The 15,942-nt window shown below is 39.3% G+C and overlaps 2 protein-coding genes across 6 annotated transcripts in view; both read left to right on the forward strand.

The window, feature by feature from the left end:
- LOC124147298 (carbonic anhydrase 2-like) overlaps window positions 1-15,942 on the forward strand; it is a 110,621-nt gene that overhangs the window by 79,337 nt on the left and 15,342 nt on the right. The window lies entirely within an intron of this gene.
- Window positions 1-15,942, forward strand: part of LOC124147275 (carbonic anhydrase 2-like) — an 80,941-nt gene that overhangs the window by 63,810 nt on the left and 1,189 nt on the right. For 3 of the 5 annotated variants that reach the window (XM_048380422.1, XM_048380421.1, XM_048380420.1), the window contains exon 6: window positions 36-150. In XM_048380422.1, coding sequence (XP_048236379.1) covers window positions 36-150 — 115 coding nt within the window. Of the gene's footprint in view, window positions 1-35; window positions 151-395; window positions 506-1,191; window positions 1,883-12,562; window positions 12,650-13,733; window positions 13,929-14,561; window positions 14,681-15,014; window positions 15,111-15,530; window positions 15,646-15,942 lie in introns of those variants that run through there. The other 2 variants (XM_046517943.2, XM_046517945.2) reach the window with 2 other exon arrangements.

A 15,942-nucleotide genomic window follows, 5' to 3' on the forward strand; every position in this document is an offset into this window, starting at 1 on the left:
TAAACTAATGAAACTATATTCCCATTTGTCTTCAGGTTGGCGCTGAGCATCCGGGTTTCAAACCTTTAACCGACGGTTTAGATGCTGTCAAGTTCTGTTCCAAACATGAACAGGTCAAAGGCCAGTTCAACCCCAAATGTTTCCTCCCAGGTGAGTTCTCATTCATTCATACATGTTTCCGTCTTTTTATCTGTCTTAACCTTTCTCGTTATCCGTCAATTCATGACACAATATGAATAGAATTATTTAAAAGGCAGATATGCCGAATATGCAATTTGGCAAGTGGACACGGTTAAATAATGAAAATGTAAAGTGTCTGAATTAACTTACTAGTCTTAACCTAAGCCATGTATGTGTATGTAGAGACCATGTACAATATTTCTTCTTCTCTCCAGAAACAATGTCCGAGTACTGGACTTATCCCGGATCTCTGACCACGCCCCCCTGCTACGAGAGTGTCACGTGGATAGTATTTAAAGAACACATGGTGGTGTCGGAGAGTCAGGTAAGCACACATTACCAACATGTACAGAAAATATAGTTAATCAAATGTTTGTAAGGTAGTGTGAAGAGAACATATATTGAGAAGCCAAAGGAACTCTCACTTGATGTTGTCATGTTTGAACTTAACATCGCTTGAAAATATCTTAGGTTAGCAATAGTATATCCCAAAATACACTGTGCTGGCCCTAAGTCAGCACTCATACTTCTACGTGGTTATCTTAAAAAATATCATTTGATTTAAAACATATAAAAAGAAAAAAAGGAAAAACTTTCGCATTATACACTGATAGGTATCTTGAAAAATCCTGTCTTTCAAAATCATTGAATCTGCCTTTTTCAAACACGGTAGGGGTCCTGTGGTTGCAAATTCATTTCTTATCACAGTCTTCATTGAACCAATCTATTTGTACACATAACAACCCAGCCACTGCTTTTTTCGAACTAATGGTTAATTTGATAAAATTATACATTTAACAACAGTTCGTTCTATTTCCATCTACGTATTTTTTCTTGTTCCTCAGCATGTGTTTATTTAGGTTGGGACAATGGTTACTCCCCAAAACAATATCCTATTCGTATGTATCGTATATAAGAACCACTATAATCACAGTCTAAAAGTTGAGACGAATATTAAATCCACTGTCTCTTATCATTCCATGTCTTATTTTTTTTAAATTCTGCTTTCAGTTAAAGGCCCTTCGAAGCCTGTGTTGGGGGGACTGTGACGGCGACTGCATCGTCGACAACTACAGACCACCGTGTGAGCTAGGCAGCAGAAAGATCCGCGCAGCATTTCATTAACGATATCTGACTGACACACGGACAACAGCCCCGACTGGCGGAAGGATTTGAAAAACACTGCCGCAATTGTTTGTGACTATCACAAAACAACGATGGACTGACATTGTCAGATCTCATCAGAAGTATAACAGAGCACTAGATATGAATCATGAACAATAGAATTCAGCTGGAATGATTCAATGAGCTGACACTATTCAATGTGTGTTCCGGAAGAACGAAAGTTTGACAAGAGACTATGGAGTTATTGTTTCATGTATAGAGATCACGAGTAATGGTGGGAAATCATCAAGGAGTCCACGTGGTGTGATATTGTACCCCGATGGCAAGAATTGATGAAACATTCATTCGCGATCTGCCGACTCTGTGGACAACGAAGCGCCAATACTATTGGTCGCTGAACAAGGGGTCCCACCATCACCGAGTATCAGAGGTTCTGGCGTGAATGGATCATGACATTTCAACATTAATGCAACGTCTTTCATCATATCATTGTACGGATGTCCATAGGGACGCAAGTCACTAGAATTTTCTTTTGCTATTGCAATAAATCAGTGCCTAGTATATAGTTGTTGATTAAGAAATGTGTACTGTTTTTTTTGTTTGGCCATTCATTCATCCATCCAGTGGAATCCAAAAAGGTGGTTTGATGACATGGCGTTGAAAATGTTCCAGACTTTGAGTGATTGAATTAGGTTTTACGCCGCTTTGAAGGGTCCTTTTTTGGTCACGTCGTGTCAGCTTAATTAGGGATAGTAGACAAGCGGGCCACACATGTATAAACGGTATATTGCTGGTGAAGCGCGCGATCATAGTACTCGCAAACCTATGATCGCCGTATTGACAAACTCATGATCACAGTATTGACAAAGTCATGGTCCTTGTGTGGACATTCGAATAGGCATAGTACTAAGACACCACTGGTCACAGTACTGACAAACCCATGTTCATAAAACTCACATACCGATGTGCACAGTACTGACAAACTGACTGACACAGCCATGATCACAAAAGCGACAGACTCATAATCACAGTACAGACAAACACATGATACTCGCAAACCCATGATCACTGAACTGACACAGCCAAGATCAAAGTACGGACAAAGCCATGATCACAGTACTTACAAACCCACGATACCAGTACCGACAAAGCCATGATCACAGTATTGACAAAGTCATGATCACAGTACTCACAAACCCACAATACTAGTACCGACAAAGCCATGATCACAGTATTGACAAAGTCATGATCACAGTATTGACAAAGTCATGATCACAGTACTGACAAAGCCATGGTCCTGGTGTGGTCAAACGGATGGTCACAGTACTCGGACACCAACTATCACACTACTGACACATCCGGGATCACAGTACTGACAAAGCCATGTTCGCAGTAGCGACAAACTCAGGCGAATCGATATGCAGGTAGACTTGTGTATTCATACGCAAGGCTTTTATGTGAACTTGAGTCTGTATGCCTTTGGTAGATAATCTCTTGTATCAGATTCTTACTAATGAAGTAGTCGCATCCATCGATTGAGACAGGATGCGTGTCTGTTTATTACCCATATGAGAACGGAGATGCTGGGTAGTATTTTTTCTGTAGCCTCCCTGTTTACGAAAGCCTGTAATTTCATTGGTTAATGACGCATTACCGGAACTACATTTCCCCATTCATCAAGTTCATTCATCTTTTTCCACAAACATGTCTCTGCCATACGAGACTTGTCATTTACAACATAAAGCGTTCTTAAAACTATAATTTCTATTCCTTCATATGAAATATCGTTCACACATGTTGTTTACGATAATTGAATACACGGAACATAAACACAAAATGAGACTTGTAGATTAGATTTGATTGAATAAATCGTCTGCTAAACCTGCATGTAACCAACAATGGCGACATTGTTGTCCCCGGTAAAAGTGAACGATTTTTGTGAAGACTGACGGAAAATTGGTTGGAAGAGTAATGAACATAAGACAGCCATTGAACAGTTTCAACGTCTTTGTGGTGAAAACTGACATGGGTGAGCGACAAGTCCCTCGTTATAGACTACGCGTGATTCCTGAAACCGTGACTTCAATGTCTGCCACGCCCCCAACATTTCGGTCTAAATCAATCATTTCTGGATGCTTCGATGGTAATGATTTCTTGGATGCCCCAAATAACATCCCTGATGTTCCAAAAATAGCAGAAAGATTGGTTGATGTAAATGATGGCGACATTGACAAATTTCTGGCAGAAAATGAAAATGCAAACACTATAAAAAACACCTATGCTCAACATGTGAGTTGTCAAACAGTTTCTTTCAGAAAAGCTGAATGGATTCCGGGGTTGTTTAAATCGTCACTTAAAACGCGAAGATTACGACTTCTCACTTTCCTTTTCAGTTGAATTTTCCAAAATGAGGGATGCCATCAAGTCAAACTAAAATCACTGAAAAAAACAGGAAAAGTGTAACTTACCTTACAGAGCGGAAGCTATTTCCAACAGTGAAATAAAACAACTCCGAGATGCAGGCCAGGTTGGCACTAACACACCTGAATCCATATTAAACACTCCATGGTGGAACAATACAATTTGTTTCGGTCTACGGTCAATAACTCCACACAGATCTAGAAGAATGACTTGGGGGGCATGTTCAGTTGAAACGAGATTCTGATAATCATGAGTTCATCGAGTATGTTTAATGGCAATCCAAAACCAGAAACGGAGACGACCCCACGGGTGTTCGTGCTGTGACACCAAGGGCCTAGGCCCAACCCGATGATCCCAGTCAACGTGTAGAAGGTGAGCGTGTGAGTGAGTGAGTTAAAGTTTAACGTCACATCGGCAATGTTTCGGCCATATCGTGACGAGACGTGTATAAGGTGTTCCGCGACTTGAGACCGAGCAATTTTTCGGGGAGGGAAGACCCATTCTATCTCGCAACAAACGCTAGAAGGTGTCCCAAATCTGGCCTACAGTATGATAATGCAAATCAAGAACATATTATAGCATCGTTCTTAATGTTCATTATGTCAGGGTGTACTAAGATACAGACATTTTTCTATAAATATTACATGTTATTTACCGCTATAGATTGAATTTGCGCCATATCGTACTTCACTAAAAGCATTACAAGTGATTGATTGGTTGATTGGTTGATTGATTGGTTGAATGGTTGCTTAATTGATTGGTTGGTTGATCAACCATTCAACCGTTTACTCATATGTATTTACAACAGGTCGTGAAGCACTACAAGTGATTGATTGGTTGGTTGGTTGGTTGATTCATATCCCCCGTTCATGCAAGCGTTTACTCATGTGTGTACATTTAAAACAGGAGCAAATTTGCAGCATGCCTGTAGCATGGTACTGTATGTATATGTTGTCACTAAACGTTTATGCCCTCAGAGAATGATATAATCCATATCTCTGTTGATTTGCCAACACCAAACAAATTGTCAACAGTCCTATAGCCTGACGCTATTCAGTTAAAAGCAATACCAACTTTTATGCAGACATCCAGAGCTGGGCGGAATATATCGTTCTGGAAATTAACATCAAACCCTTTGGTGAAAAAGATATGGCAGACAAAGACACCCGAAATGAAACCCAAGCTTCACTGATTCCTCACTGAGTGAGTGAGTGAGTGAGTTGGGTTTAACGCCGCTTTTAACAGTATTCAAGTTATATCACGGCGTGTCAGCTTAATGTGGGAGGAAAGCCCGAAGGGATGCAGGTCTCAGACGTTTACCACTTCGGTGAAACCCACGAGCACGGTGCTGGCAAACCTAGAAACATAATCGGGGCGAACCGGGATTCGAACCCACAATCATAGGTTCCTGGCATGCCCAAGGGACGCAACTCTGCACAGCAAATCGCGGCGCCTTAGACCACTGGGCCACCCGTGCCCCCTGTTTCCTCACTGAAGCCATCTGGGATATTAGTACGTGAACTCACCCGAAGTCACAACTGTGATGAAATTCAGCCACCAGAAAGTCACTACAAAGGGTTCCAAACTCCATGGACTTTACAATCCTCACAAAGTTGACACTGCTTTTACATCAGAAGTCACTAAAAAAGAAAACCAAATTTGCTACGATCAGCAGCTATCTCTAAAATTCAAACTACCTTGAACAGCTGGGCTGATGGATCTAAGAATCCTACGAACATCACTGCTGGTTACAGGATCCATATCCATAGCTCCAAACCCAAGCACATTCGGTTCGCCTGTCTGACGGTCAGTCAACATTCACTGCTGAAGGGGAGGCAATTCATCATGTACTCACGCTAATACTAGAACAAGCCTATAGTCGACGAAGTCATCTATATCCCCCGCCCATTTTAACACGTTATGGTCCCAAACCAGGTAACTGACCCAACATTTCTCTTAGCCCATGTCAAAATAGCTGCAATGGAAATTCTAAAATAAACATTTCTAAAACTCCTTAATATCAAATGGCACCAGTTCAGTATGTGCTTTATATATAGACATGCAATGTTTGGCAAGGAAATATTTCTGGAAATAATGCCCAGTAATACAAATTTCTGAAATTCATAAATAGCAAAAGAAAGCAATTCAGCATATGTCTGATAGATGTGGAAAATTTCAATCGGAATCGAACCCTACCCTTATTGTTTTCTAAGTCCAACTTGTTGCCATGGAAACGTAAAAAATAAAAAATTCCAAAATTCCTAAATAGCAAAAGGCACCGATTCAGTATGTGTCTGGTAAACATGCATAGTTTTGTTAGAAAGTATTGAATGTGTTTTGAGTTGTGCTCCGGAAACAAACTTTACCCTATAGAACCTAAGTCCAACTTGTTGCCATGGAAACGTAAAAAATAAAAAATTCCAAAATTCCTAAATAGCAAAAGGCACCGATTCAGTATGTGTCTGGTAAACATGCATAGTTTTGTTAGAAAGTATTGAATGTGTTTTGAGTTGTGCTCCGGAAACAAACTTTACCCAATAGAACCTAAGTCCAACTTGTTGCCATGGAAACGTAAAAAATAAAAAATTCCAAAATTCCTAAATAGCAAAAGGCACCGATTCAGTATGTGTCTGGTAAACATGCATAGTTTTGTTAGAAAGTATTGAATGTGTTTTGAGTTGTGCTCCGGAAACAAACTTTACCCTATAGAACCTAAGTCCAACTTGTTGCCATGGAAACGTAAAAAATAAAAAATTCCAAAATTCCTAAATAGCAAAAGGCACCGATTCAGTATGTGTCTGGTAAACATGCATAGTTTTGTTAGAAAGTATTGAATGTGTTTTGAGTTGTGCTCCGGAAACAAACTTTACCCAATAGAACCTAAGTCCAACTTGTTGCCATGAAACATAAGAAATAAAAATTTATAAAATTTCTAAATAGCAAACGGCACCAGTTCAGTTTGTGCCTGGTAGACATGCAAAGTTTTGTAACAAATTATTCAATGTTTTTTAAGTTACGTCCCGCAAATGAACAAACACCACCCTTATAGAATCTAAGGCCAAGTTGTTGCCATGGAAACGTAAAAAAAATTTAAAAAAAAATAATTCCTAAATAGCAAACGGCACTAGTGCAGCATGAGTCTGATAGACATGCAAAGTTTCGTAGAGAAATATTTAACGGTTTCTGAGTTATGCTCCGGAAACGATTTCGGAACACACACACGCACGCACGCACGCACGAACGCACGAACGCACGCACGCGGACGGAGCCCATTTCTATAATAACCGGAAGCAAACGTAGTCATCCTATCAGACTCACTATTCAATTTTAATTCAATTCAATTTTTATTTCGGTTGTCTTGGCTATAGGCCCTTTACAAGGTAACTAAACATTTCAATTGTTCACACAGTAGCATTTGATTTCAATGAAAATATGTTTTAGACAGTGATGATTGTTCCTACAGATTTTCTTTGACTTAAGGCTTCCATAATGTACTTCGAACAGTGTCAAAGAATATGTGTACAATTACTGCTATTACTTTATCATATTCATCAACATTGTTAATTTGTACATACACTGGCAAATGTTTATTACGAATGGCATCATAGGCTTTACAATTGATTTTGTCTTAATTATCAGACTCGCTGGGTGCACTGCAAGCGATCAGTGGCAGAAACTCAAACTCGAGACCAAACGCATTCAATAATATTCTATACGAATATACAAAACTATCGGACCAGGGAAACAGGTGGAGCTGTGTTGGCTCCCGTCTCACATAGATATTCATGGAAATGAATAAGCAGACGATTGTAACCCACGTCGTCTATTTTTTAAAGCCTCGCTGTGCCTGGGTTGTCTAACCATGCATGAGTGGTTTCTCCATGTCTCAGTGCAATCCGTGTAGTCACTGACCCATATAATCTGTTTGGGGGAGATTATCAATGGGCATAGGGGTGTTTGCGTAGGGACAACTTGAGATGGAGATTAATAAAGCAGTGTGTTTATTCAAATTCTCAGTAATGGATGAGATTAATTAAGGTATTTTTTCAATCAAGAAATGTAAGTGAAATAACATAGTTTGACAATATAGAGATAAGAAAAAAGTGTCGTTAGAACTCATTTTAACTGAAATACTTCAAACCACTGTTGAATTGTATGCTTGTTGTGAACAGTGAAGTGTCTGTGTCGAATATTTGTGGACACCATTATGTTTGTGGCTCATAGGTAAATAATATATAGATAAATAATAATGTCTTTTTGTTTTAATTTCGTGAATCCCTTTTCACAGTAAAGTGAATTGATCAATACGCCTACTTTGTCTTTGTTTGTTTTGTTTGTTTGTTGTGTAAGGCCGCACAATATTCCAGCTATATGATGGCGGTCTGTGAATAATCGAGTCTGGACTAGACGATCCAGTGATTGACATCATGAGCATCGATCCACGCAATTGGGACACCGATGACATGCATCAGCAAAGTCAGCGAGCCTAACCACCCGATCCCGTTAGTCGCTTCTTGCGACAAGCATAGTCGCCTTTTACGGCAAGCATGGGTTGCTGAAGACCTATTCTACCCCGGGTCTTCACGGGTCTCTACTTTGTCTGTCACTCATCCCTGACTATATCTGGATTGTCTAATAGCTGCTGTTGACCTGTTTCAAAAAATTAGATGAAGCGGGTTGATACCAAGCAGACACACTGGCAAGCCAGCTCCAGACAAAGTGGAGCTACAGCCTTTTCCCTTCAGCAAACTAAAGATAAAAAGCATAATCAAAGCCTCCAGAGCCCAATGGCATGCCAATGGGACGCAAGTAAAAACGTCAGATTGCAATACACAATTCAACCCAAGATCCGCACAAAGCCATGCTCACACTCAAATACACGTAAAAGTAAAGCTGAAATAGCCATCTCACGCCTCAGTCACAAAAGCACTTTGACAATGTATGCACATTTTGCAATAAACCTGAATCGACAACAGCAACAATCACATTCCAAGAAGATCACCCGTTGGCAAGTATTTTCCCTACTGTATTTCCAGAACTGTCACGTATACAGTGAATTCTCACTAAGTAGAAACCATGGGAAAAACCTGCCATCTAGATACAGTTTTATGGTCTACAGAGACATGTTCCATGGTATATTTGACTTGATAAGACGATTAGCAGTCAGTGTGATTGCAAACGCATCAGTGACGAAGCCGTTACTAGTACTGAATTGAGTATTTAACAGACAGCTGAAAGTGCTAATGTGTCACTGTGTTTCATATTTGTCGATATGCCTTCCACAGATATCCCAACGATAGAAGAAAAGTTGTATCCATCAATACTATTGAATGCTATTACTGTTATGTTTATATTTGTTAGTAAATGGAATGAGACCTGTTTTAAAGGAGTTGTACAGTACTGTTTTGGTACTAAATTCATAAGAACTATCTATCTATGGATCTATGATGCATATCTTCTTCCTTTGTATCATCTTCGCCACATATGAAATTAAGTTAGGGGAAGCAAATATGAAAATCTATATCCATACAGAACAATATACATGTACAGAGCTAAGCAGAAGCTCAGATGTCCAGGGAGTGAGGATCATGTGAATCGGCCTCCTTCATCAGGCTCCATCTTAAGTCGTCACTCATCCGCCCTCACTCTATATTTGACACACTTTCACTTAGATCATAGTCTGTCATAGAGACTCTGAAACAAATATATCCAATACAGCCCATGCATGTCTATCCTAGTGGGCAAGTCTAGATTTAAGAAGGGTCTCTGGGCTCCTTTTTATTACGTTTTGTTAAAGAATATAACTGTTTTTATCTGTAAACTATGTTCATTTCGGACATTACATGTTAGTCTACTTAGATCACTGAACACTTTATATCTCAAATGAGCCATCTGAGTGAAAGTATACACTTTGCAGAAAACAGCTGCAAAAACGCTGCAAACCTTAGGTCTAACATCCAACTTGACACCCGATTCAAATACATCACCATCGATTAAAGTTGTTTCTTTTCATTTTTAGCCAAATCCAACATGAGTGTATACGTTCGTTTGTCCTGCATATATATGATATAACTATTATATTTACATTATGCTACAAAATTATACATAGTTTTATTTGCAGTTATGTACTTATCACGATGGACTGTTCATTTGTAATTACGGTTTCCATTGTTATGAATATGACGAGAATTATTTTATGTTCATTCATAAAAATTCCAAAGCTCTGAGGTGGCCTCGCATGATCATATATATATAGTTTGAAATTCGTCTCCCATTGCTATGATCTTACGCTGGGCGACTAAACACAGTTTCCTGTAGATTATTGTGGTGGTAGGGGATTTCTGGAATGTCTACTGACCACATGTGATCTGCAGACAGCGACAGCGGATAGCACTGGTGGATGTAGAATCTTGACATGTTGTTTGTAAGATGGGTTATTATATGTCATAACGTTCCCGTTTCACGGGATCACACGCTGGGCGAACAAACTTCAATTACCTGAAGATTATTGGGATGCAAAGGTTATTGATCTGTGTGGTATAAGCACACCCAGGCCTTTGTCTTGTGTATGGCTGTATAGTCCCTTTAAATCAAGTAATCTAATACCCCTGGCTCAGCTCTTCCACAGCATGGCCCTGTCCTATATACAGCTGGTGCACGGTCCATTGGACACCAGGACCATTTGGACCAAATTGTAAATTTGTCATGTCTTTGATGAAAACTTAGAGCCAGATGTGATAGTTATAATTATATAATAACGTCGTTTGACAAGCTGGGCAGTGGGAGAAGAATGTCTGCTGACTACACGTTACTGATCTGTTGACAGTTGTATTCTAAAACAAGATATTCCTTTCTGCATTACACTAATCCCAAGCTCTATCATCCTTGATAAGCATTTGAACTGTTCCATATTTCAAATCCAGCTGATACCTCCATCAATTAGACACCGTTGTACATTACAAATTATATATCTGAAATATCACTGACCAGTGAGTGATTGAGTATAGGTTTACGCCGCTTTTAGCAATATTCCAGCAATATCACGGCGGGGGACACCAGAAATGGGCTTCACACATTGTACCCATGTCGGGAATCGAACCCGGATCTTCGGTGTGACGAGAGAACGCTTTAACAACTAGGTTATCCGACCGCCCCCTATCACTGACGAAAACCACCAAACATTTTTATATTTTGCATACTGAGATATATTATTTTTCCTCATATTGAGATATATTCTTCTTCCTCAAATTTAGAAAAGAAGAATATTTTAATATGTGTCACGCATTGTACAACATAAAATTCGCTACATTGTTCGGTTATTAGATATGTACAATGCCCGGCCAGTACGACCTATGTCACAAATGCGTACAACATTTATAGATTACAATATTACAATAAAACGTTATAAGTGACATCATTAAGACCAACCTCAAGTCTGCATGTCCTCCTGCGTATCCCTACTCATACCTGCAAAAATGCATCCTCAAACATTTAACTTACTTACACAATCATCTCACTATATCTACGTCCGTTATCCCTCGTATCCCCACGCACGCACGCACGCACGCATACGCACACACACACACGCACGCACGCACAAACTCCGCACCAATCCCCTCTATTCATCAGACCATATTCATGTATCCGTACCCATCCTTACACACATACACCCCCCTCTCACCATACCCCTGCATCCACCCTTCCATATGTATTTAAAAATATTTTAAATCTATTCGGTGGAAAAATCGGTGTTGTTTTGATAATTAATCATCACTATGAAAGCACCGGTGTATTCCTGTGTAATTAATTGAAGTATTCTCGTAGGGAGCGGTGGTCCGTAGATCACAGATATTTGGGGATTAGGGTTGTAAATGAGCAGGTTAATTAGGTGATGTCGGTGTATCTCTAAATGGAATTACCTATCTATTCCGCTAATGTGTTGATTGTCAAGGATGACCGGAACAAGGGCACGTCCATGTATTGTCCCCTGTGATAGATGACCATGTCACAGACATAACTGGATTCATCAATGCACACAACTGTCGTATGACGACGAATGGTTGAAAGCTGGACTGGTGTACGACAGATCTGTCACCTAAATATCCCTTTCAATTTACGATGATGAAATGCATTCCATGCTTGGCGTCCTTTTTCTGTTTACAAACTGTGCCTGTTATTTCTGCTATCGAGATGCATCTACTGATGACTTTGCTTGCACAAACACAAAGCTTTAGACTTTATTTTTGAAAGAATAAGCAATCTCTACTGCAAGATATAATAAGACATAACAAGGAGTAATACCATATGATTAATGAAATAGAAACACACACTGTGAGTGCATATCCATCACCGATTTGACCAAATACAAGAATAAAATGACATCTTAAAAATGACAAGATATGAAATATATATATTGATTACATTATATATATCTATTCTTATATATATCTATAGAATTCTTAAATATATATATATATATATATATATATATATATATATATATATATTTAAGAATTCTGAGCATTATACATTGATGACAATGTGAAAATACACTATTTTATATTCCTTATCCGATACCAAAACATAACCCTGCATTAAGGCGACAAAGCATCAGTCAGCATACGTTAATCCCCAAAATGACTAATCCCTTGTTTTGACGTAAATATCCCCATGTTTTATTCTCAAGGGATAAGTTGATAACGTTTCACTTAATTGATGTTATATATCAATCAAATCTGATGCACCCGATATGACCAATCTCCTTCCATGTCATATTCATGTGCTGTTGCAGGCTGGTTGGCTATATATTGCTCCGCCCTGGTTGTCCGCGTCAGCAGTCTCAAGCAGACAGGCAGTCCGTCAGTTCAGACTTAGAACCAACACACAGCAGTCATCATGAGTTGGGGATACGGAACCGAAAACGGCAAGTTGCTGCGGTGTAGAAGTTCTTGTTATTGTTTATTTTACTTTCTAAAATGATATTGCAATAATTGAGCAGGGCATCGATAAAGCCTTTAACACACCGTCCGTATTCACAGTATTCGTTCTGTTGGGTGAGATATAGAGTATAGAGATAATGTCAACACTCGTGTGATCATTTTGACAGTTTAATAAATCGAGTGTTATAAGAAGCAGTTGTCTTTCATAACTAATTCGGACAATACAGAAGAATGTGTATTTCATCTTCTACCTTGTTTAGGTAACAGATTTTGCATATTCTCTGGTCGGCAGGGTTGATGGTGTTTTCTCCCTCTTTCCATCTCCAGATTATGGCGATTGAGTCTTAATTAAGTAAGGGCTAATCTATGTTCTTTACATTGTACTGCTGAAACATACTTCTAAAGTTTATTTGAGCTATCAATGTTTACTTGGTCACTTTCAATGAGAAATTTCTAAATTTGGTTTGAAGAGCTTCATTGAATTTTGAACAAGAGGCATTTTCACTTTTGAATTTCGGAAGTAGGTGTGTCATCACATGTTTAACATATTAAAGGACATTTGGGATGAAGCCAAATGAATATCCTCCTTATACGCAGCATATAGAAGCCTGTCATGATCCATGTCTCTCTGGCAATGTTACATTTTATCCAAAATGAATTAACTCAATCAATGAGTTTATGTATTGTGTCATGTTACATATATAATTTTATTGAAATTGTATTAGTACATAATATTACTTCTTGTAAACTGCCCCCGCACCATACAAACATATTGATGCAACAGAAACTGTGCTATGTCGCCCTCGTTCTGTGATAAGCAGTATTGTCATCACCAGCCCATCCTGAATTTTATTGAAATCAATTTCATCAATCTTTTTCGATTTGGCATGCTCCACGGTTATCTTGCTTGACACTGCCTGTTCAGGTCGGATACATGTGCTGCATTTGGAAAACCAGATCGTGGTAGGAACGCTACAATTTTGTCTTAAAGCCGTGCCTCTCATGTCAGGTTGTCTGATATCATTATGCCACATTGTCTGTCATCACGTGATATTCCTGTTTTTTCAGGACCCAAGTCATGGGTCAACAACTTCCCCATAGCCGCGGGCAAGCAACAGTCTCCTGTGGACATCAACTCGACCAATGTCGAGTTCGACCAGAAGCTCGAGGCCAACCCTCTTTCTGTCAAGTACTATATCGAACAGAACATGGACTTCGAGAACACAGGGTTCTCCGTCAAGGCGAACATCCGAGAACCGTCCAGTGAGTCACTTTCAATGAACATCTTGCTTATTTAACGTGAGAAGGTGAATGATGTTTAACGCCACAGTCAGGAATATCCTGGTCAATCACAGACATTTGTAAATAGTCGAGTACCTGGAAAAATGACCAACAATCAACGCTATCAGGCTACTATAAAATAGAATCAACAAGTCATTGAGCCTGACCACAAGAGCCGTTTTAGTCCACCCGTATGACAAGCATCGGTTACTTGGGTGCATTTATTCCGGGTGTCCCCACATAACAAATAGATTCTCCCCAATTCACATTACAGTCATCATACTTTCCAACGATACCCAACTAACCCCCACTCATACCCGAACCATTTCACACTTTCTCCACTTAAACACCACCTCGCCAACCATCCGTTTGTCCGCCTAGACAGCTTAATACATAGATGCGACGAGCTGTGTTGAACATAGTAACACAGGTGCAAAATATAAAACCCATTCCATTAAACAGATAATCATAAACCATAACTAATATTGTTTAGCAATATATTATGATTTCCCCGCCATATCGATACATAGACAATTATCCTTTCACTGTATCATATGATACAGATCTGCCCATATCTAGCATGCTGACGTTGAACATTGTGTAACTGTGTTGTAGCTATCTCAGGGGGCCCCCTGGACAGCACGTATCAACTTGAGCAGTTCCATCTCCACTGGGGGTCATGTGACGAGAGGGGGTCGGAGCACACAGTGGAGGGCAAGACATTCTCAGCTGAGGTACTCTCACCATGGACACTTAATACGATATTTAGGGTCCATGCTCTCACCAAGACCACATGTCAAATACATCCGCCGTCAGTGTATAAATGGTTATTTCAGCAAATCATAAGACCACAACACGTATCTTTTCCCAATGTTTATGTGAACTTGTATCATTTCATGACGTACCTTCTAAAGTAATGGTCTACAAAACAATAATTTGGAGTCATAATTACTCTCCACTTAGTTTTGCCAGAAGTAAACACGCAAATCTTAAGTAAACAGTATTCAATATTTTCGATATTCGATTTGATATTGAGTTCGTCTTTTACAATTGAATATCTGTTTTCAGCTTCATCTGGTCCATTGGAACCGTGATAAATATTCCAGCTTCGGAGAAGCTGCAGACAAGCATGATGGTTTGGCAGTGTTTGGCATCTTCTTGGAGGTAGGTCCCTCAACTAAAGTCTCTGTTTAATGAAACGTGTACATTTTACCTTTAGATCTGCGGAGCGAATGAAGCGCATGCACAATATATGTAATGCAGGGAAAAGGTTTGGTGCAAAACGTAACAAGTGAATTGTATATTTTGTGAATGCTTCTCACACTTTGACTATGTACTGATTTTGGGTCGATGTCCCTAATTAAAATAATGAAACTATATTCCTTTCTACAATCAAGTACTATACATAAATTAGGGTAGATGGATCATAACAAGACGTACAATTTGAGCATTCTAATCTGACCTTTGGGTTCCTGTGTTTCAACCCTTCGCTCCAAACCTGTCTCATCCAACATAGAAGTGAACGCATTGAGAGACAAGCAAGTGACAAGCATTTGAGGGTGATTTACACGCATTTGTCTTCAGGTTGGCGCTGAGCATCCGGGTTTCAAACCTTTAACCGACGGTTTAGATGCTGTCAAGTTCCGTTCCAAACATGATGAGGTCAAAGGCCAGTTCAACCCCAAATGTTTCCTCCCAGGTGAGTTAAGCTCTTATTCATAATCCATGTTTCCATCTGTCCATCTGTCTTTACCCTTCTCGTATTCCGTCAGTTCTTTACCTTTACATTCATATCCAGTAATGTTTTCATCCATTCAATATAAAATTCCTATCATATCACGTAGAACGATAATTTCTATCATCCACATACACTATATGAATCAATAGGAATCAAAATAGTTTAATGGCGGATATGCCGGAATGCCGAATATGCAATTTGGTAACTGGACACGGTTAATAAATGAAAAATAAAAGTGTCTAAATTAACTTACGACTC

This window comes from Haliotis rufescens, unplaced genomic scaffold (assembly GCF_023055435.1).
Source record: "Haliotis rufescens isolate VD_foot unplaced genomic scaffold, xgHalRufe1.0.p SCAF_30, whole genome shotgun sequence".
Taxonomy (NCBI): domain Eukaryota; kingdom Metazoa; phylum Mollusca; class Gastropoda; order Lepetellida; family Haliotidae; genus Haliotis; species Haliotis rufescens.